Here is a 25114-nt window from a genome sequence, read left to right as displayed (position 1 = left end):
TTTTTATGGAGAGTCATTAGAAGATTATATTTAGATCAACGAATGCTCAACAAGATGACATACCATAACCCTTGATCAAGGTCTTCTGATCAAAGCCAAGGTGACTTTTGTAAGAAAGTTATGGAGAAAAATTGAAAGCTCATAAGCATGTGGTCTAAAGGCTGCATGCTTACAACAAGATGGTGTGTCTTGACCTTAAACCATGATCATTTGCCTAAGGTCAAGGTTATTGGTAAGATCAGTTAAAACGTGCCCAGCTGGACATGATCACATGAAGGCTCTAGTTTAACTAAATCTTCTTGTTGACATGAATTCACAGTCTTTATTTACTGCTCTAGTCTTTAAATATAGACAAGATTTTTATTCTGTCGTGGAGTGGAAACGGATACTTTTCAGTGTATCAATAGACATTAAATTTACTTATCAATCAACCATGAATGATTTAAATCACCTTTTCATTTTGATTTATACAGATATCAAATTAAGGCACATGATGGTATTTTTCTGTTATGATATAAAATATGTCCTGATACTGTCAGGTGTCTTGATATGTGAATATATAACAATTACATATTGCAGTAACCCAGTAATTAGACCAACAGAAAAAAATTATCTGCAGAATATGAAATTCTTGTCCATCTGAATTGTAACAATCGCCAAGTGAACATTAAAGACCACCGGCCTCTTGCAAAGAATTTTATGAATTGAAGCATATTAGCTTTAGTTTCTAATGACACATGAAATATTTGTCGATTACCTCTTGGGTTACCATTTAACCGTTTCCAAGAAGAATTTTCTTGATTCTGGTGGATATAGGATTTACACTTATAAAGATGTTAAGAATAAATATTATTACACCTGATTTAGTGCAGAGGAGATTTCATAAGTTTTCAAAGCTTCCCTATTAGCTCTACATCTTGGCCACTAGCATGCTAAAGTACACAGATAATTGACACCAGCATTAAGATTTGAATATCGTTTTCAGGTGGGGAATATTTTATAAATGGCTAGCTGTTTAGTTAAATATTGATTCTTTTGGCTGTGGCAGGTCGTATAAAAGAAGGTATAAAACTGGAAAACTTGGGTACAAAGCCCCAATCTCCCAGCCTTAGAAAAAATATGCTAATAGCATAATAGAGTAGATTAACAGATATAGGTCATCGCAAATTGTGGCTTAAACCTATGATGCATTATTAATATTTCTGTGAGAGAGGGGACATTCTGATTTTCTGTAATTTTCCACGATACAGACAGAAGGAGGTCACGAATTACCACTGACAGGCTTCACCAGACAGATAATACCTAGCATAATTAAACTTCGCCTGCTCATATAAACTTAACAAGTTCTTTCCACTTCTAAAGAACATTTATAAGTGTAAATTGCTCTGAAGAATGCCTTTGTATGGAATATGCTTCATTAGGCTGCATTAAAACACCAAGAAAAAAATGGCTTTTCCAAATAAAGGTTCATCGCTTTTCTTCATACAAAGAAATGCTTTATCTCAATGAAAGGACTTGGGGTGTGTATTCTTCATAAAAAAAATTATGCCTGACTATTTATGTCAAAATTTTCTTCTATGGTTACAAGAAAATTGCTTTGAACTTCCATTTATTTTAAGATCTTTATCGTTTCATAATGGTTGATTACATTTACTTTAACAATAAACAGTTATTATAGATTTGAAACATTTGAAATTGAGAACATTATTAGACTCGATCTGTTTTTGAATAATACATATACCGGTTTCTGGATCAACACACCATTGAGGAATTCCCAAATTGCATGATTGGGAAAAGACGGGAGTCACTTAGGGTGTGAATTTTGGCTTCTTACAACAGATGAAAAACGGGAAATATTTCATTGTGTGGATACAAATATTGAGATGTAAATGCTAATCTATCTATATGCATCTATGAAATTTTTGTCCAATATTATGCAAGTCTCGCAGTTTGGGGAAAATCTAAAGGGTAAAGCACCTGTTGCAAACCCCCTCTCCTTCCCTTTCACCTGATGAATTACATGCATCATTTTAATGTCAGAAATCTAGTCTTGAGAGTGACCTTTTATAGTGTCCTCTGTAAGGTTTTGTATTTTCCTCGAATACATGGAACATAAAGACTTTCACTGTGGGTCTCGTATGCCAGAACTTAAAGTATTAGATATGCTAGATTCAAAATGTTAAAGGTATCATTTTAGATTCAGGGATATATTTAGCAATATCTATTAACATTTTTACATTTGATTATATTTTTCTTTGTATAATTCTGGATTTCAATGTTGGTTGATATGTGGTTTATGATTATAAAGAGGTCCAACAATGCTTGTGCAAAAAAAAAAATTTACACCAGAAGAAAAGAGAAATTCATTTGATATATTTTCAGTGATGACTTTCATATTGCTTAGACCTTATTAACCATATACATATCTATACTCCTCATTACTTACAGCCAAATTAAGTCGATCATCTCAGAAAACATTCATTCGAAATATATTTTCTCCAAAGTTCTAGTTGTTTATGAGGCATTTTTAAAAACCCTCAAATCTGTAATGAAAATATTTAATGAAGCATTTTATGATTTCTAATAAAGAAGTTTTGATAAGATCTTTTTTCTTTAATGACAATATTTAAGAAAACTGTCGGTAGAGAGTGGATGGAAGGCGGTTACAGATGGCCTGTAACTTGCATGTAAATGACTGATAAATGATGAATATATCACATTTTGGAGTTCCTTGCTCGTAAAAATTTGTGATCTATGTTGACATTTTAATCCTTCTGCATAAACTTCAGAATGGTCCAAAAATACAACCTTTGTCACTAGTACATGCAAATCTGAATTCCTTTGCTGTTTTTTAATCTTATGAATTATTTTTCATCTTATTTCAATATTAACTCATGAGATTGACCCGATAACCAAATTTCTGAGACACAAGGTTTGCACCAGAAGGATGAAAAATGATGACGTGAGATTTACATATCATTAACACTTTGTCGTTAAACTTTGCTAAAAAGGTAGACCTCACAAGCTTTCAAAAAAGTTTTATGAATGTCTAAGAGGATGTAATTATAAATGAAATAAAGGTAATAGGGGGAACTCCCATCTAACATTCGTGTCGGTCTGTACACGGTGATGATTACACGACTAGATATCGGTCTGTACACGGTGATGATTACACGACTAGATATCGGTGTGTACACGGTGATGATTACACAAATAGATATCGGTGTGTACACGGTGATGATTACACAACTAGATATCGGTGTGTACATGGTGATGATTACACGACTAGATATCGGTCTGTACACGTGATGATTACACGACTAGATATCGGTCTGTACATGGTGATGATTACACGACTAGATATCGGTCTGTACACGGTGATGATTACACAACTAGATATCAGTCTGTACACGGTGATGATTACACGACTAGACACGACTAGATATCGGTCTGTACACGGTGATGATTACACTAGATATCGGTCTGTACACGGTGATGATTACACAACTAGATATCAGTCTGTACACGGTGATGATTACACGACTAGATATCGGTCTGTACACGGTGATGATTACACGACTAGATATCGGTCTGTACACGGTGATGATTACACGACTAGATATCAGTGTGTACACGGTGATGATTACACAACTAGATATCGGTCTTTACACGGTCCAAAGGTGCTCAAAAGTCAGCTGTTTCAATATGCTATGGGTGCATAGTATGTATCTCAATTATTTGTGTCAAATAAAACTTCTGAATACATCGTTTGTAATAGTTTTTATGAATTTTAATTGTTCTTTTCAGGAAGGGCGAACACCACTGCATTTTGCTGCACAGAATGGTCACCTCGATATCTGTCGTTTATTGATACAACATGGCTGCCATCCAGATGATCAAGATCAAGTATGTAGTTTACTGACTATGAGGTCATGATAAGTTTGAGGTCATCAGGTTTCCTTCACATGTTTGTGTTCTCTGAAATAGGGCAACTATACAGTATTGTCCCTGCCCTGTAGTGTTTTTGCAAATTATCTTTCCAAACAGTTTGGGTTGTATTGGGATGACAGATGTGTTGACCACAATCAAATTAAGATGCAAGTTATTTTCTGTCATATATCTATGTTGCAGAAGTATTTTTTATAAGTGTTAGTCAATGCATGCGATTCTTGATTTTAATTTTGAAAACTCCATGAAAACATGATATTTTTGACACTTTTCAATGAAAGTGGGAATTTTTTGTAAAAAAAAATTACCAACTTAATGACATCAATCCTTGGTATTAGTTATGAGGAAAAGAAATAGTTTTTGTTTTGGGATATGTTAAAATGGAAAGTTTTGAATTGCAGTTAATTCATAGTAGAATGTTTAATTCCTGGACCAGAAATTGCTGTTATTGCACTTGCAGTCCTGTTTTTAAATATGTAGACTAAGTGCTGATTAGTTTTGTGCAGCAAAGTTTGTCAAGACACCAGTGGCTAGGAAACAGATGTTGGGGACATCATAAATAAAAACTTACTTGTATGCTCATTTTCAAACTTTTATGAAACTTACAACTTGCCAGTAAATTACATGTAGGGCAGGTGATATACAGTATGTATTCACTATATTTTACCATCTGACTAAGTGAATATTGTGAAAGTTAATGGTAATGTTTCCTAGAGGACTTTGATCATGAACCACATCCTACCTTTAGGAATGGAAACCGTGTATATACAGTACGTGTGAAGTAAAATAGAGTCAGTAAGATTAGGATAATTATTTTTCCCATTGTTGTGGAAATGAAGTGCCTGTATATATATTGATTCTAATATCTCACACATCAGGGTCTCTAACGATCCTTGATTTTTCCATAAATCATAACATTAACAGGTAATTTTAAAAAACTCGTAGGCTCTCCAGCTTTTTAGGGATAATTTTGTATGATCGTTATTGCAGTGAATTAAAAGCTTTTCCATAGCCTTTTGGCGATGCAGAAGTGATTCCTAATTACAGTTTGATTTACTAGGTGTAACTTCATAAATTTTCCGTAATCACCTTCTTATTTTTTTTTCATTCACATTTAGTACTGCAGAGAACTATAGAATGATGATCTTCTAATTCAATAAAACTATTTTTTTTAGTTAAGACTTTAATTACATCCCTTGTTAATTGCCATATAAAGTGGAAGGTTAAAAAAAAAGGAGAAAAGGGTATAGACTGCATTATACATCTCTGATCAAAGGGAAAATTCTCAACTAAAAAAACAGGCAACAAATCAGAGTCTATAGAGAGTCTGTAAGAAATTCAACATATTTTATAATCTCAAATTAACTAAAAACTCAAAATGTTAATTTAAGTTTATATAATTGGATTAAATCGATTCGCAATTTCAAAGTTACCCAATAGTTGTTTCCCTTTGTTGAACTTTTTATGTATGGCGAGAGTGCCGTGAGACACAAAATACATTTTCGTACCCATGCCACTGGTACAAATGCTTATCGCTGCATGGATATATTACCCTATAAATGATGATTACCCGCTACTTATGCAACTAGTGAAACTGCAGCAAAACACAAATTTAGTCAGTTTATGAATATTTGAGAAGGAAAAAAATAGTTTAAAGTATAATTGAAATTCATCATGTTTCCTTGTTAAAAGTGTTGATCATGTCGAAGAGAAATTACATATATAGCCTAATTCAAACAATTTTTTTATATGGTCGGCTTAAGGTAATACCACCAGCTGATGTAAACAAAATTCACACTTTATTCATCATTTACAAAACAATTGCATACACTCTTTACCCACCCAAGCATTCAGTAGAATACTGACCGTACCTCCATCACAGAAGAGCTGACATCTTGGAAATTGAGCCATGGCCCTTGAGTCGAGTGGGACCACGGTTAGTGCTCAAAGTGGCACAGGAATCATATGTTTACTTATGATATAGATTATGATATATCCTATAATGGTAATCTTTTATATATAGCCTATGATATCCTATAATGGTAATCTTTAATATATATAGTACAAGGTCATTAATATACGACTGTCCCCCGTACAGAGTGGTACATACAAATATATAGTAAAAGTCTTTTTATTAAAATAATAAAAGTGTTTTTATTAAAAAACACTTCTTTGTATGCAGAGAGGGGAAATTTTGCCCTGTTTTATTTTGGCCTTTAGGTGTTTAACCCATTTCTAAATTCACCCAAAGTTGTCCTCTTGTACTTGCCCATTTTGGGTAACTGGGGATAAAATAGGCAAAAATAAAATGGAGGTAAAAATTTCCTTGTAAGCAATATACAAGCATCGGAACGTCCTCGCGACATCATAATACTTGTCTCTCCGAGAGCCACAATATTTAGTTCAAAACGGGATTCTTTTTTCTGTAGGTGCAAGTCGGCAAGTGAGGAATCTGGCAAAGGTCCCAGATTCTCTTTTCGCTGGGGAAGTCATAAAATTTTAATTCTTGCATGGGGTTCTTGAAAATTACATAATGGGATTATCTAGCCCTCCTTTCGCTGCACAATAAAATTTATGCTTACATTGTTCACGGTGACTTCACGCCACCATCTGCCATAAATGACATAAATTCAGTCTGGGAATTCTAACAATGATCTTCCTATTAAATAAAATGATGCTGTGCCCTATGTTATCTACATTGACATCTTCAAGCCATGTCTTGATGTGAAAATGATGTACCTACAATAATTAATGTATGAATAATCAGTATCAATCTATTGGGACAACCCAGAGTGAAAAGTCTAGATATGTATATTAAATTGAAGGAAACAAACTTTTAATGGCAGGTTTAAAACATTTGTTATTGACCAGAATTCAATGATTTTCTTTGCGTGTCTCCCCTCAATTCATTTGATTTCTAGAAATACTTTTAGTATTTCTCGGTGAAAATTTGACAATTTGACAGTTATTTGCTAAAATAAAGAGAGGAAGATGTCCTGTAGGCTGTTTGTACCGTATATGATTGGAAATTGTTTTGTCGAGGGTGAATGTCCTCGATGTGATGTTTAACAATTTTGATATTTTAAAGATATTCGGTGAGGAGGTAAACTTTCTACTCTCTTGATGCAAAATCTGATTGGGATTTAAATTTTATCACTGTATTGATATCAGAAAAATTGGAGAAACATTAAGTGTGCAATTGGCATAGAAGGTCAAATTATTTTAAAAGTGAACCTTAAATATGTTTTGGTAAAAGACATTGCACAGGTGTATCAAGTGAGGGCTGTTTCTTTAAGAATTACTGATTGTCTAGACCTGTGTTTATATTGGAGGTACAAATATAAATGTTCAATGCTATCAGGACTTTGGCAGAACTTTGCCAATGAGTCAGTGTTTGTCAATATTTCTCCTCAATCCCTCAACAGCTGCACAATTGGCAAACAGAGATATAGGGAAAAAGAAGCCTGCAAAATTCAGATTACTCTGCATGGGACATTTTGCATAATTTATCTACTTTCAGTTCAACAAACAAGCCAAAATAAGAATCCCCATAGTTGGGTATCCAACAATTTGTGAATTCTACATGGAGTTATTCCCCTTGAATAGTGGTGGTTTCAACAAGTCAGTTTTCTGCAATGTAATGAAACCATTAGCTTTGGATCAAAGTGAATGATGATGTGATACAGTACAGGTACTGTTTGGGTGACCTGTATACTTGTGTATCATGTGTTTTAGTGTATGCTTTCGATATTATTGGACTGGATTACATAAAAACTGAATTTTGAAAAAAAAAAATGGAGTTGTTTTTATTCAGTTTTTCACAAATTAGGATAGATTTTATTACTGAGGAGAGCTGTTTAAATGTTGGGTATAGATATATATGAATGAGACCAGTTACAGTTGAGAAATAAGATCGGTTTTATTTCTGAGGAGAGTTGTTTAGATGTTGGGTAGACAGTTACAGTTGAGATATTTTTAAGGGGAGCTGTTTAAATGTTGGGTAGACAGTTACAGTTGATATATTACTGAGGAGAGTTGTTTAGATGTTGGGTAAACAGTTACAGTTGAGATATTTTTAAGGGGAGCTGTTTAAATGTTGGATAGACAGTTACAGTTGAGATATTTCTGAGGGGAGCTGTTTAGATGTTGGGTAGACAGTTACAGTTGATATATTACTGAGGGGAGCTGTTTAGATGTTGGGTAGACAGTTACAGTTGATATATTACTGAGGGGAGCTATTTAGATGTTGGGTTAAGACAGTTACAGTTGATATATTACTGAGGAGAGTTGTTTAGATGTTGGGTAGACAGTTACAGTTGAGATATTACTGAGGGGAGCTGTTTAGATGTTGGGTTAAGACAGTTACAGTTGATATATTACTGAGGGGAGCTGTTTAGATGTTGGGTAGACAGTTACAGTTGAGATATTTCTGAGGGGAGCTGTTTAGATGTTGGGTTAAGACAGTTACAGTTGATATATTACTGAGGGGAGCTGTTTAGATGTTGGGTAGACAGTTACAGTTGAGATATTACTGAGGGGAGCTGTTTAGATGTTGGGTAGACAGTTACAGTTGAGATGTTACTGAGGGGAGCTGTTTTGATGTTGGGTAGACAGTTACAGTTGAGATATTACTGAGGGGGGCTGTTTAGATGTTGGGTAGACAGTTACAGTTGATATATTACTGATTGGAGCTGTTTAGATGTTGGGTTAAGACAGTTACAGTTGATATATTTCTGAGGGGAGCTGTTTAGATGTTGGGTTAAGACAGTTACAGTTGAGATATTACTGAGGAGAGTTGTTTAGATGTTGGGTAGACAGTTACAGTTGAGATATTACTGAGGGGAGCTGTTTAGATGTTGGGTAGACAGTTACAGCTGAGATATTTTTAAGGGGAGCTGTTTAGATGTTGGGTAGACAGTTACAGTTGAGATATTTCTGAGGGGAGCTGTTTAAATGTTGGGTAGACAGTTACAGTTGATATATTACTGAGGGGAGCTGTTTAAATGTTGGGTAGACAGTTACAGTTGATATATTACTGAGGAGAGTTGTTTAGATGTTGGGTAAACAGTTACAGTTGAGATATTTTTAAGGGGAGCTGTTTAAATGTTGGATAGACAGTTACAGTTGAGATATTTCTGAGGGGAGCTGTTTAGATGTTGGGTAGACAGTTACAGTTGATATATTACTGAGGGGAGCTGTTTAGATGTTGGGTAGACAGTTACAGTTGATATATTACTGAGGGGAGCTATTTAGATGTTGGGTTAAGACAGTTACAGTTGATATATTACTGAGGAGAGTTGTTTAGATGTTGGGTAGACAGTTACAGTTGAGATATTACTGAGGGGAGCTGTTTAGATGTTGGGTTAAGACAGTTACAGTTGATATATTACTGAGGGGAGCTGTTTAGATGTTGGGTAGACAGTTACAGTTGAGATATTTCTGAGGGGAGCTGTTTAGATGTTGGGTTAAGACAGTTACAGTTGATATATTACTGAGGGGAGCTGTTTAGATGTTGGGTAGACAGTTACAGTTGAGATATTACTGAGGGGAGCTGTTTAGATGTTGGGTAGACAGTTACAGTTGAGATGTTACTGAGGGGAGCTGTTTTGATGTTGGGTAGACAGTTACAGTTGAGATATTACTGAGGGGAGCTGTTTAGATGTTGGGTAGACAGTTACAGTTGAGATGTTACTGAGGGGAGCTGTTTTGATGTTGGGTAGACAGTTACAGTTGAGATATTACTGAGGGGGGCTGTTTAGATGTTGGGTAGACAGTTACAGTTGATATATTACTGATTGGAGCTGTTTAGATGTTGGGTTAAGACAGTTACAGTTGATATATTTCTGAGGGGAGCTGTTTAGATGTTGGGTTAAGACAGTTACAGTTGAGATATTACTGAGGAGAGTTGTTTAGATGTTGGGTAGACAGTTACAGTTGAGATATTACTGAGGGGAGCTGTTTAGATGTTGGGTAGACAGTTACAGCTGAGATATTTTTAAGGGGAGCTGTTTAGATGTTGGGTAGACAGTTACAGTTGAGATATTTCTGAGGGGAGCTGTTTAAATGTTGGGTAGACAGTTACAGTTGATATATTACTGAGGGGAGCTGTTTAAATGTTGGGTAGACAGTTACAGTTGATATATTACTGAGGAGAGTTGTTTAGATGTTGGGTAAACAGTTACAGTTGAGATATTTTTAAGGGGAGCTGTTTAAATGTTGGATAGACAGTTACAGTTGAGATATTTCTGAGGGGAGCTGTTTAGATGTTGGGTAGACAGTTACAGTTGATATATTACTGAGGGGAGCTGTTTAGATGTTGGGTAGACAGTTACAGTTGATATATTACTGAGGGGAGCTATTTAGATGTTGGGTTAAGACAGTTACAGTTGATATATTACTGAGGAGAGTTGTTTAGATGTTGGGTAGACAGTTACAGTTGAGATATTACTGAGGGGAGCTGTTTAGATGTTGGGTTAAGACAGTTACAGTTGATATATTACTGAGGGGAGCTGTTTAGATGTTGGGTAGACAGTTACAGTTGAGATATTTCTGAGGGGAGCTGTTTAGATGTTGGGTTAAGACAGTTACAGTTGATATATTACTGAGGGGAGCTGTTTAGATGTTGGGTAGACAGTTACAGTTGAGATATTACTGAGGGGAGCTGTTTAGATGTTGGGTAGACAGTTACAGTTGAGATATTACTGAGGGGAGCTGTTTTGATGTTGGGTAGACAGTTACAGTTGAGATATTACTGAGGGGGGCTGTTTAGATGTTGGGTAGACAGTTACAGTTGATATATTACTGATTGGAGCTGTTTAGATGTTGGGTTAAGACAGTTACAGTTGAGATATTACTGAGGGGAGCTGTTTAGATGTTGGGTTAAGACAGTTACAGTTGATATATTTCTGAGGGGAGCTGTTTAGATGTTGGGTTAAGACAGTTACAGTTGAGATATTACTGAGGAGAGTTGTTTAGATGTTGGGTAGACAGTTACAGTTGAGATATTACTGAGGGGAGCTGTTTAGATGTTGGGTAGACAGTTACAGCTGAGATATTTTTAAGGGGAGCTGTTTAGATGTTGGGTAGACAGTTACAGTTGAGATATTTCTGAGGGGAGCTGTTTAAATGTTGGGTAGACAGTTACAGTTGATATATTACTGAGGGGAGCTGTTTAGATGTTGGGTAGACAGTTACAGTTGATATATTTCTGAGGGGAGCTGTTTAGATGTTGGGTAGACAGTTACAGTTGAGAAGCCTTGGAAGAGGTTTGTGGTCTCTGGACTCTTTATTCCAAATCTGATCAATATTTGTCAAATTTCCTCCTTAATATAGTAACAGACTGTTTGATAGAAATTAAATCGAGCTGATGTTCAGTTGCACAATCACGGTTATTAATAACTGAAGGTATTTTCGATAAGTTATAGTCTTAAAGGGGCATGCATGGACACGATTTTGGTTTAAAAAAAAAAAAAAAAAGATTTACTGGGATTTCTAATTAATGATATAGAAGTATATGTACTTGATACATTTAAAACATAGCAACACACCCAAATTTTAAAAAAAAAAAATTATCCAAAGATATATTTGAGGCATCTAAACTTTTCATTTTCAAAAAAATTAAGTACAAGTCCTGTTTATGTTTACATGCTTCATCTGTCAGCATGACACCAAAGTTAACAGCTGGCTTCCATGAAAAAAGTCTTTACAATGAAAACTTTCACTTCGTTTTTCTTTGTACACACACCCTGTATTGATTTATCATTAACTTATGTTGAAACATTGAATGTACACACATGGTATATTGGCTGATGACAAGCATTTGTTCACAATTCTATGAAATGTATGCACATTTGTCTCACTCTGGATATAAACAAGCATGGTGTTTACAAACACGATTTTAGGAGCTGGGTTTTATTCTGTGTGGAAATATTTCTAATCCATTTATTCATAAAAGGTCTTCATTTCTATAACAAAAAAAAGTTAATTCAAGTGATGAAAAATCGTGTCCATGGCCCTTTAGGCTTACTATTTTATCTTTTCTTTTCCAGGTCAGATACACTGCCCTCCACAGAGCCTCCTCCCAAGGTCACACAGAGGTCATTGAGCTCCTGATTAACCAACACTGCAGCATTGACATTCAGGATGAGGTAAAGTAAATTACTTTGTTAAAATCAGCTTGAAACCATTGTTAGATAACCATGGAGGGACGAACTCTTTGAGAAATGTGGCACATGTAGGTGAAAATATATAAATATTGCATGTAGATGAGGGTAACATTGAAAATTTTCATCCTAGAAACCCATTGTCAACAGAGGAGGTGCAGCTGAGGTTGACAATGATTTTCAAGAGGTGAAAATCTTCAGTGTTGAAATGCAATAGGATGTTGACATCAAGCGAAATATTGCATTAAGAATGGGAATATCTCTCTACTCCTTTGTTATTTACGACTATTACTGTTTGCTAATGTTGATTTCAGTCGTAAACTACCGTTTTACCATCTATGTCGTCAAGCATTTTATCTACCGTGAACCACATGCGCACAATCTGTGCACATGAGATAATTTTTAATTTTGTGAAGTATTGTTTCTCATTGCTTGATATTAGCACCCCGGAGGGTGTTATTTCTATTCTTTGAGGGTAACAATATGTTTTTCCTAGTGCTTCTTGACCAATCAGATTCAGCGTCGGTTGACAATGGTTTTGTCGGGGTGCAAATTTTCAATGTTACCCTCAACTACATGCAATATTTATATAATAACAGAGCGGAAAACTGTTATTACTTTAAAAAAAAGAATAAAAATACTTGAATACTTTTTAATTAATACTCGAATATACTTACTGAGTGAATACTAATGTTGAAAAAATTCAAAGTATTTCAATACATTTAAGATACATACTAAGCTTTCATCTAACAATAGAACTATTTCAGTGCATGGGTCTGTATTAATTGTCTACTATTTAATTTAACTGACTACAATATATCTTATTTTAAATAGAATGGGAATGCTGCCATACATGAGGCTGCCTGGCACGGCTTCAGTCGAACTCTAGACGTTCTCATCAAGCATGACTGTAACATCATCATCACTAACAAGGTAGTAGTCTGCCGTGTCGATAGCGTGCAGCACAAAATAACATACACTACAATCAAAAGAGCAAAAAAGCATCAGTAATTTTAGTAATAAGGACCTGACTTCACAATGGCATAACTGCAGGGAAAACACATCTATTTTGCCCCCATCATATCTGCATGATCAATTTTTCCATCAAAATAATGATCTCACCTAAAAGCCAATAAAGTAATTAACTTTAGACGGTGTTTCGTGCTTTTGTTTTGCTATTGATTGTTTTGGAGTGCTTGTAATGTATTAAGTGACACTCCTAGTGCTGGACTTCACACCTTGTAATGTATTAAGTGACAAACTCCTCCTAGTGCTGCACTTCACACCCTGGATCTTTTACAGGCTGGTTTTACTGCCCTCCATTTGTCAGCACAGAACGGACACAACCAAAGCACTAGGATCCTCCTCCTGGCTGGCTGTAACTCAGACCTCAAAAACAATGTAAGTTAACCTTGACAGTTTAAGTTGATTATAGGTCAAGGTTACTTTAAATGGAATTTTCTTCATAAATGGACTTGTTTTTAATTGTTTTGAGTGTGGAAAACTTGCTGATGATTTTTATGTGAGACCGGATTAATTTTTGGATGTAAATAGTTATTTTTCTGTTTTAGTATGGAGACACGGCCCTCCACACCGCCGCGAGGTACGGTCACGCAGGTGTGACAAGAATCCTCATCAGCGCCCGCTGCAGTCTCAATGAACAAAACAAGGTCAATATATGTGCCTTTATTTCAGTAGAAATCATTTTGCTTTTTAGGACTAATTTTTGGAAAAACTGATTTTCTTGTTTTTGTTTCTGGTGTTTAGAATTTCCATAGTTATGGATTATAGTGACTTTATTTTGCCTAACAACATACAACGTTGTAATGTTGGAATTAATATTCAGTTAGAAAAATGTTTAGTTGTCTCTGTTGGTAGATAAGTTAACAATTGATAACTCATTCCAAAGATATTGGTCAGTTTCTGCATGTTTTAATTCCAAAGAATTGATTTTTTTTTGGATTGCAATTTTGAAAAAGCAAATTCATACATGGAAAAAAAATTCATGAGACACTATTAGGACCTCTAAAAATGGCAGCGACATTAATCATCATCTTACGATCCATTTACACTCCATTATTGTGCCAGTTAGTCGACAGTGGTATTTATATGATACATGATATACACATACATGGGTTTGACTTGACTTATATATGTACTGATGATTAAATAAACACCAGAAAACATGGAGAAAGCTGGTTCTTACAAACAAGTCAGCACGTCTGTTGTGAGTTTTCATTTCACACATGAGAAAGATGATCCTATCCACGCTACTACACCCCAGCCCCACTAAACATTATCAGTTTTCCCATTGATGACACAGAATCTTGTTGGCATCGAATTACTTAAACATGCAGCAAATTGTCTCCTGGGTCACAACGCTCATAATAGAGGGGGGCGTGTTCGGTCATCACATATTGTCTAACTTTGAGACAAAAGTCCTCCAGAAAATATTGGTCACCGATTGTTTCGGGGGACATTTTTCTTTTATATGTGAGATAGATTATATGCAGAAAGACCCTGGAAGTCCTGATAGACATCCCTAGAATGATTGCATCATCAGAGTTTGATCAGTCCCAGGATTGAAGTGTTACACCTATCACAGACATTGTTAGAAACACTAGATTGGTGCAGTGATAAAGCAGAAAATGCTATTGTCCCACACTGTAATAAATCAAACCGAGGTGATCAGCTATATTCTCTGATGATGTAACTACAGACATTAAGATTTACATTACAATACTGTAAATGAGCCGGCTGACAATCCCAACATATGTCAAAGCAGTAGTGGACTCAATTAAGAAACGAATAATAAACTCATTCGTATTCTATTAAAGAGTCCCCAAATCTCTAGTTTCGTTGCAAGAGAAATTGAAATTGGGATCACATAGTTATGGTAATATTTCTTGTATAATATTTTGTTTTGTACTTCACCTGTAGTTTTCTTGCATGTGTAAATTTGAACTAAGATATTTTATTTTACGTATTTTGGCTTGATTCATTTTCAGTAGAAATAATGATTTTGTATTCCACGTTTCTTGAAATAAAGTAGTTCATCGAATACCATCATATTTTGTAGAATGGAGACACAGCGCTTCATATCGCTTCAGCCCTCAAACGACGGAAGATCGCAAAACTGCTGGTGGATGCGGGGGTAGACATCAGTGTGAAAAATAAGGTAGTTCAGAATTCTGGTTCTGATGATTGTCATCATTGAAGAAAATTATCATCAGAGATTCATTCTTTGATTTATTTGATACAAATGTAAAATTACAATCATCACCTATTAATTAGCTAACATTTTTTTCTTTGCTTTGATGAAAATATAATAGCAATGTATGATATAAATCAAAACAAAGTGAAGTCAGATAAAATCATTCATGACTTGTGTCTGGAAATAGTGATATTTAATGGCTGTTGTGATCATGTATTGAGATATTTTCATACGGCAATTGTGATTGTATGAATTTATTTCCTGATTGCAGCAAGTTGAGACGGCAATGGACGTGGCCGAGAGAAAACAGCATCCAGAAATCATCCTAATTATCTCCTCCTTTTCTCGGGTATGTAAATCTGTATGAGCTTCGTCAAAATCTCTCGTGGTTGGGGGTGTGGTTCAATGGATCCTCTGTATTTTACTGGGACTGTTTTGCTGTTTTCCATGGATCAGTTATGCTTAATGAAGTTTTATGCTAGTATATTGTTGAACTATTGCCTCAGGAAAACTCTTTAAATCAGTGGACGTGGAATTTCTGTGACAAATAATGATCTCCCAGTGTCTGCACTGATCACTGTATTAAGGCTTTATCACAATATTCCTGTCTTAATGTTAGAGAACAGAAATGACTGGCTTTCTAACTTGAGATGTGATGTACTGTACGATGGGATATTTTAATGTTATTGCTGCCCAAGCACATTGAAAAAAACAAAACAATTTTGCCTGGTTTTAAATTCACACCAAACCATTTACTATTATTTTGAATAGGGTAACATGTTCATTTGGATTAGCACTGTTTGAATTTGACCATTCAGAATGAGGGCTAAAAAGCAAAAATATTGCTTATTCAAATTTAAAAGTTTTTAGGCAGTGATCCAAAATTAGAAATTCATATTTAGATTATCTAGGCAATACATAGTCTAAACTTTAGAGAAATTTGTATTTAGGCAGTAATCTGAAATTTAGAAAAATTCAAATTTAGAACAATTTAGGCAGGGATCTGAAATTTAGAGAAATGCGAATTTAGAACATTTAGGCAGGGATCTGGAAAAAAACTGAGAAAAGGGAAATAAGTGTTATTGAATAAATAAGATAAAAAAAATTATGAAATTTAATGAAAGATGTGCATTCACATTCATTATACGACACAGTCCTTATACGACACAGTCATGCAGTTTGTTTTTAATATATGGATGTAATTTCAAAAGAAAACCCACATAAATCACAGAATGCAATAAAACGCCTGAATTTTAAAAATATACGTTGTTATGGTAATAGGGTAATCAGAGTCTCCACCATTTGATGCCTGACTGCACATACAGTCTTCACAGTGCCAAGAAGTGTGTAGAAAAAAATGTCCACTTCATGGTCTTTAATTCAGGAAATATGAAGTAAATCAAAGCTTGGTCATAATAAGTGTGTCATTTGGCTTTTGTGTGTGCAGGGAATTGTGGCAGTGATAGGTTTACTGACTGTCGATGATTTATCGGAGTGATCTGTATTTATTATTGTCCATTATTATCTACAAATAAACACTGACCCCACAGTCACCAGACAGTGGCCCCTGATGTCATCGTCAGAAATAAAATCTGACAGCAGAAATAAGTAAATATGTGCAAGTGGCCGTGAACCTGCTGTCTCACCTTTTAATGACCAATTTTTCGTGATTAAGCTTTCTGATATCTAAAATGATGGAAGGGTTAATATCATCAGTATAAATCACATGAAGTCCTCTGATCAGAAACTTGATTCTCAATATCTTGAGTTCATTTTAAACAATGAAATGTTTTCTTTGTTGTTTCATCATATGATGGTTACTAGCATGTATTGCAGAAAAATTGCGGGTTATGTAGATTTTTTCTGCAATGATTGCTATCTTCATCACCCGATAAAACAACAAATAAAGACATTTTATTGTTTATATTCAAATTTTTTTGTATTTTTTAAAAGTATAAACTAGGTTTAAGTACTAAGATATCATATGGTTGACCCATTCATTATGTTAAACGGAATAGCCAATGCACCCTTTGACCTTGATGATGCTCCTTATTTGGTAATGATTACACAGACAGGTGGTACTAAAATACCGGATCAAACTAGTTTGCAACAAACATGCATTCATTGTCTATGATGAAAGCAATGTCAATTTCAAAAGAAATATAAGAGAAAAGAATCAATGAATGTAAATATTTAGCTGTGAATGGGCACCAGCTTTAGCTTGGGGTTAGCCTGGGTTAGAGTGCTCTACCCATCCAAAGGGAGGCCGTGACTCAATCTCATCTTAACACCATGGAAACCAGCACTAAACACCAGCTATATTTGTTTTCTTTGCCACAGAAGGAACTTTAAGTGAGAAGTGCATGAATTATTTTTTAATGATTCTTTTATTTTCAAATTTTTGTCAAGGTATTTTGTATCCTATAATGAGTTACAGTATATTGAAACCTTATTGCTTTTAGATTGTCAGACAGCTGAAATTTAACTAATGAAACTAAATCCAAAGCTTTTATTGGCCATAAATCTTTCTACAGTTTTAAATGGAAGATCTTGCCCTTACGCACATATATGTATTTTTTTTTCATAAATTAAATTTTTTTATGCCTTTAGTGTATGGTTATAAATTAGAATTAAATCCCTTGAGACACATTTATGTGTGATAAATACAGAGGTCTGTGTAAAAGTAGATCTTCATAGCTCCATCCTGTAATGTTCCTTGAAAGTTTTTTACTCAAAGGTTTTCTCAATTTAACGTTTGAGTTCACTGGTGTAAACAGCAATGACACACACACATACGTGGATCATTGCCTTACCACAAAATCTTTTTTGATCTGTAGTGTTTCATCTTGCAGGGGGCTTCCGAAAATGTAATAAATCAATGCATTTATTTTTTACATATTATTTTTCACTCACCAAGTTTCTAAAAATCAGCTGATGTTGAATGAAATAAACATGAAAGCTTCAGGTGTAAATGCTGTAATTAGAAGATTTACGAGAAGTTTACTTATTTCGACCACCATCAAAACATCAATGCTTTTAATTACATGAAATACAAACCTAAATAACACATTATATGGCTAGCTCAGAGCCAGTATTTCAGTGCGTGGTGTATATTATAGCCTTATTAGAAATGCATTAAAAAGGATCAGTTTTCAGATTTACCATCAACTACTTTATACATGTATATGCATATATTGCACTTCTCAGCAGGGAAATTTTGTATGACATTTTGATCATCATATTTCCATGCATTAACCTCACTATCAGCATCTTTATGTATCTATTTTTCCTATTGATTCTATATTCAGAATATAAGTGATTTTGTAGTAAGTGTCAGATAGAAATTCATCAGCATGATCTGGTGGCACTGGCTCAATTCAATGACAACAAGTGTTAGAAGTGTAATACATTTGTAGTGTGCTACATTTGATGCTGGGTTTTATGGTACACATGTTTTTCTGTGAGCTTCTTTGAAGTTCGGAAATGGTCTTTTGTACCTGGTAACTAGGCTGTTGCTCAGACATTGTGATGAGCCATAATACTTCTGTGGGTCTTTCTCCTGTCTGTCACCAGGCAGTTTACACATGTCATTATAACCTAGGGGTGCTTTAAGGTCATGTTCCTTCAATCAGAGGTGTTAGATCATCCCTCACACTTTGATCTCTATAGGTTTGTAAAAATGTCTGATCATGTCCCCAAGACATGCTGATCGCAGCTGTCTAATTCTGCTGCCACCTCACGACCAAGAACAGGATTTGGTTTTATACGTAGGGAACCTGTGGTCTATGATGATTATTCCAGTTGTATACTCTAATTATAAGTGTTCGGGCTGTGGGTAGCTAATTATAGGCCTTACCTAACTGCACGTGGACTACAGAATTGTGTTTTTGTTCCATTTTTTCTGGAGTAGTGGTGATCAGCAATAATTATACATCTTGGGATAGGTGATTGAAAGTGCACAGACCTGTCATTGTGGTGGTTGTTCTGTGACAGTCAGCCTATTATATTGCGTATAGCTTAATGTCTTAGGCAGATCAACCCCAGGGCTTCCAAGGGAACAGTCTTGTACCAAAGTGAACATTCATGGATTAAATTTGCTTCATTTCTACAAGATATCAAAGATTGTTTAAATCTTGAGCTTTTGAGTGCTTCAAGTCTTTGAAAGATCTGAAAATTAAAAAAAAAAATTAATGGTCAAGGGATTTAAGAAAATTTTGCTGCAACATTTATGTCCCGAATTTGAGGACAAGATGTTAATTTGTCTTGTGCATGACTCTGCCGTTATGGAATCTCAAATGAAGCTCAGTATTCCAAACAACGACTTCATGCAACTTCTGCCCGGTGAGAGACAACAGCTTCTCCATGATGACAGTGTGCAAGTCATGCCTGATGATAGTTATCATGAATATCAGAACATTCTGGATTTTTCTCTGAGTAGCAGTCTCTCAGTAAGATGGAAGATTATTATCTCAAATTAGAGTATTCACCTGATCAGGTCTTCATATTGACCAATTTAGGAGTCTCTGTTCCAATTTGAGGTCAAAATTTGAATTGCATAGAGTTAGAAATTCAAACTCCACAGCATTAGAACTGCATTACTTTATTTTTACACATAATTTACAAAAATATTCTTCGATGCATTTGATATATACAGAGAGATTGATTGATTTTAATTTTTCCCCATTTCAGCCAAAGACACCAAAGACGGTGAATTTCAAGGAATACCCAGTTGATATGGAGGGACCCGTGGTTGTACCGGAAGAGGAGGTCCCAGCCAAACCTGTCAAACAGGAGAAAAAATTCTTTGACTTCTTCAAGAAAAAGAAAAAAGTTTGTAGAAATGTTATGTTTTGCAAAATCTTCAAATTGCAGACAGCAATTTTTATTAGGAAAATATTACATTGTGTTATTTTGGCTAACAAAAGATTAGAATACTGGGTTTTATTTCATTATGAGTCTGCCCAGTATCAGTGTTAGTAAGTGAAGCCGACCGTTTAAATGACATTGCAATCTTTCTATGACTGTAGGACAAAGAAAAAGATAAAACTGACTCCCAGCAGACCCCAAACACAGGAAAGTCAGATCCCTCTGTTCAGGGCTTTTTCAGTCAGTATGTCCCAAAGCCCGGACTTCAGTATTACAGGGACTTGGCTGGAAACATCAAACAGGTAAACTCATTTTCTCAGATTGGATCATCATGTATATTATCATCTTTTAAAGATGCATATCCAGTCAACAACAGTGTGACAATTTCTACTGTAATATGATCCCTTTTTTAGGGGTCAGATGTTTGTGGGAACTTTATTTATTGGTTGAGGAGTTTTTGGTTTTTTGTGGTAGTTCAGTTTTCCTTCTTCCTGAAGGGTTTTAAAAATTTGTCCATACCATGAAAAAGAAATTTCCAAGTAAATTAACAGTATTTTCCAGTTTAAGAAAAGCTTGTACAGAAGTCTAAATCATCTTACATTTTTAAAAGTACAAGCTGTTTGCAATTAAAGGCTATCATTACTTGACAGCAGACTGCAAAGTATCTCTATTTTTTCCTTCACAGGGTCCTATTGGTTACACACCAATATGTCAGTGCATGCCAACACTGAAGAAACTTGAACACCAAGTGCATACAAATCAAGAACACATTTATGACCACATCGAGGCTTCCAATCGTGCACTCAATAACCGCTTAGATCAGCTAGACCATCGAACGTCGCAACAGGTCAGGGAACTAGACCATAGAACCAGTCAAAGGCTCATGGAGGAGGAGGCACTGTGTCAGGAGAGAATTCGCCGTGGATTGGAAGGAGAAAGGGCATTCATGGAGCAGAGTCACCATGATAACCTGAAGATGGATGTACAGGAATGGCTTGAAGTCAAACTTGGTTCTTACGGACACTGTTTAGATCATCACCATGACGACACAGCTTTACCAAGCAATAACTTGTTCTCAGAGATTCATCAGACCGAAAATGGACGGTTATTTCGCTCAAGGTCTGATGAGACTTTGTCCCAGTCTGACAACCACAGTGGAAAAGGATTTCGTAAGAAAGCATTCTATGAATCTCGACAACAAGCAATGCAACAAATTCGTGCTTGGCAAACACCATCATACAGTCGGACTAATGCTTACCGTGTTAAAGGATCTAGTCATGATATGTTAGGGCCACGGACTGTTACATTCAGTGATCAAGACAATGTAAATGTGAGGACTAGTGCTGAGATACATTCTCAGAATCCACCAAGGGATTTACCACATTCTCAGAATCCACCAAGGGATTTACCACATTCTCAGAATCTACTAAGGGATTTACCACATTCTCAGAATCTACTAAGGGATTTACCACATTCTCAGAATTCACCAAGGGATTTACCACAAGTGTCAGCCAAATTTACAGACACATCAATTCCAACTGTTGGACCTCATATACATGTATCTCAAAGTTCTGTGCCAACAAGACAGAGTGAGGTTCGTCCCCCTTCCAGAAATTACTCTCCTCATCCTCACCCCCGGGGAACATCCCCCAGTGTTCAGAACAGAGGAGATCCTGTATATGGAAGTTTTCGAGATTTTCCTCATTCAGTGGGACAATCTAGAAGTCCACAAAATCCAAAATATGAGCATCGGTCTAGACCTGATCACATGAGTAGTCCTCGTCCTGGGCAAGGAACTGTTCATCATCAGACTGTATCAGATGCAGTGTACACTAGTCCTCATCAATACTCAAGTCAGGGGGCTGTCCCAAAACGTATCCCCCAGTCACAAACTTGGCATCATGAACAGTATCGAAATATGCAAAAACGTGAACCAAGTCCACTTACTCATGGCACACCAGTGAACCCAGATCAAGTGAATAAACCACTTCCTCGGAGTCAAACAGACAGTACTGGTACCACACTGAGATCCTCACCAGCTGAGGTTTTCAGACGTGGTGAATTACCCAGACAGAGTGTTCAAGAGAAAGGAACAGTCTCAAATGGATTTATCAGAAACACAGAATCTCGACAGAGTTTCCCAGAAAGGGGGCCCTCAAATACAAACTCAGGAGGAAATCTAAACTCTAGTGTGTCCTCCCTCGGAGCTGGTCAGGGCCCCCAGGATTCCTCCAGGCCCAGCTCCGGTCGGTCTGATCGTCCCTACATACCTCCAAAACCAACTTTCACAACATTTGGCTATGATAACTCTAAATCTGATGATCGACCTCTTCCTTCCACCTCTGTGCCAAATACCTCTTCCAATAATGCTCCTCCAAAGCCCACACCAAGAACAAATTCCAGTGCTGAACTTGGAAGTCCATATGCTTCTTTACCTAATCGATCTCACACTCCTCATGATGAGCTGGATAGTCAACAAACATACAGTTACTTTGCTGCTGTGAAAACAGAAACTCCAAAACCAAGCGAGATTAACAGATCCAGTTCAGGAAAAGAGACACCCAAGGATGATTTATATGTGTCAATGTCTGAAAAACCTGTCATAAGACAAAGGACCAGGTCATCTGAGGGTCTCTTGGACAGTAACATTACATCCGCTCATGACCTAAAGAAAATTCACCCATCTCCCATCCCTTTCGCAAATCCTAACAATATTCACAAAAGTGATAAGTCCCTCATTCCTCATCAGATGCCTCCAAACGGACAAATACAAAGTCAACAACGGCCAATGTCAAGGCCATACCCCAATCTATCCATGAATCAATATTCAAGTGAAGCTAGGAATTCCCCTCTCTTAAGATATGGAAATCAGCCTGTTCCAGTCAAGGGTGCTCAGACAGAGAGTGTGTATGTGACAATGAAAGGCCCACATGAGGGAAGACGCAGTGCTGTAGACTTTGATAGGAAAGGTGGACCTTACAGAACCCATGGCAACATCAGAGAGAATCCCTACGCCTCTGTAAGGGATGTCTCTTCCTATCGCTATGGTAACAGTTCGCCAATGGGAAAATCTGGTGTGCCCTACCACAGCACGTATAATGTGAACACTGTCACACAAGGCCAGAACTCACTCAGCAAATCGGAATCCAATTTAGTGGACAAAGCAGCCGACAGTGATGATGAAGGTGGATTCATCTCCACTCGAAGGACAATGTTGAATGCTTCACCTGCAATTCACAATAGTGCTAACAGTCCAAAGGCTGTGTCTAATTACCCCAACGCCTACACGAAGGAGGACTCCAGCAGTAACCCTGATTCTGGATACAGCAGTAAAATCTTTGGCACCAGGACGAACAATGGCAATGTCCCAAGCAACAGCGGTACTCCGTCCTCCTCCTTTAGTACTGACCATGATCACAGTCTCTCAGTGTCCAGTAACAACCACTCTCCTCATCCGGCTGCTACACAAAGCGACTACGAACAGATCCAAGACGTGGCACGAGCTGTAAACCATGGACAAAACCTGCAGGCACACGTCGAGGGATGGTATCAAATGAAACTGAAAGAGGCCGCTCTGAGGCTGCAAGATGGACCACATAATGAGGGACCTCGGGACCAAAATTACAACCCAAAGGGTTATAATCCCCATATGAATCGTCAGTATACACCCCCTAATCCCCAGTATCACAACTACCAGGCTAACCAAACATACAACAGTTACCGTAATCTTCCTAGTTATATTAGAGGAAGTGATGTGTGATATAAACCAACTACCAGGCTAACCAAACGTACAACAATTACCGTAATCTTCCTAGTTATATTAGAGGAAGTGATGTGTGATAAAAACCAACTACCAGGGTTGTGTTCAAGATCATAGCGGCTAGGTATGGTGGCTGATTTGTGCCATTTTACAATGCGGGTTTTCTTTAATTTTGAGACGAAAAGTAGCTAATATTATCATTTTGTCTTTCCCCCCGTTATTTCAGGACGAAACGTTGATAAATATCATTATTGTCTCTTTGCCTCAAAATAACAAAATGACAACAAATTGTAAAATGGCACAAATCAGGCACCATACCTAGCTGCTACGATTTTGAATGCAGCCCAGGCTAACCAAATGTACAACAATTACCGTAATCTTCCTATTTATATTAGAGGAAGTGATTTGCGATATCAACAACTTGGACTCTTTCGAAGAAAACAAATTTGTAAAGTTGTTTTGAGTTATGGCAGCAAATGTTATAAATACAATTGCATAATTTATAATGGCATTCTTGTAGATAAATGTACTTATTTGTATATCATATTATGCCAGCATTTCAGGTACATTTAATGTATTGTTGGTGCTTATTTATGAGAAAAAGTTGTCTATTTAAATTTTAAATGTGTTCATACAATTTGTGTACAGTATGTGTAAATAGTTGCAAATGCCACATTCACTTGTTATAAGATGTCGACTACTTCCACTTTTATTAAACGTAATATGTTTTTCTGAATTTATTAAACACTTTTCAATCAAAATTTTTAATCAAGACTCAAGTATGTTTTATAATAGATTTATAAAATTAGAAAGAATGAGACACATAAACATTTCAGATTTTTATCTAGATACTGGACTCTCTTCACATTCTTTTAAGAACTATTAAACCCTTTGTTTTTTATATGTACATGTATATTCAAGAAATGCAGAAAATCTTCCCATTCAGCTAGCCATTGTAATTTTTAAGGATCTCCATTTTATTGAAATTGTTATTATGTATTTTAATGTCTTTCATATACAGGACATTCCATTCTCTCAGAGAAATGAAGAAACCACTTACATGGTGGAATAAAAAGTGTTAATATATCAGGTGTTTATTCATTACTTGGTGTCTGACAAGGTAGACAACTCCTCCTTCCAGTTTGAAACGCATGCAGGTAATAA

At 36.1% G+C, this 25114-nt stretch overlaps 1 protein-coding gene across 5 annotated transcripts in view; it reads left to right on the top strand.

Annotated features, from left to right (window-relative positions):
• LOC125675771 (uncharacterized) overlaps positions 1-25036 on the top strand; it is a 49289-nt gene extending 24253 nt beyond the window's left edge. For all 5 annotated transcript variants that reach the window (XM_048913565.2, XM_048913566.2, XM_048913570.2 and 2 more), the window contains 10 exons: positions 3808-3906; positions 11997-12095; positions 12945-13043; positions 13413-13511; positions 13682-13780; positions 15190-15288; positions 15596-15673; positions 20014-20154; positions 20352-20492; positions 20876-25036. In XM_048913565.2, coding sequence (XP_048769522.2) covers positions 3808-3906; positions 11997-12095; positions 12945-13043; positions 13413-13511; positions 13682-13780; positions 15190-15288; positions 15596-15673; positions 20014-20154; positions 20352-20492; positions 20876-23950 — 4029 coding nt within the window. In that variant the 3' untranslated portion in view covers positions 23951-25036. The remainder of the gene's footprint in view (positions 1-3807; positions 3907-11996; positions 12096-12944; positions 13044-13412; positions 13512-13681; positions 13781-15189; positions 15289-15595; positions 15674-20013; positions 20155-20351; positions 20493-20875) is intronic.
• Positions 25037-25114: the final 78 nt, after the last annotated feature.

This window comes from Ostrea edulis, chromosome 3, assembly GCF_947568905.1.
Source record: "Ostrea edulis chromosome 3, xbOstEdul1.1, whole genome shotgun sequence".
Lineage (NCBI taxonomy): Eukaryota > Metazoa > Mollusca > Bivalvia > Ostreida > Ostreidae > Ostrea > Ostrea edulis.
Note: the sequence above shows the minus strand (reverse complement) of the source record. Positions and strands in the feature narration are given on the sequence as shown.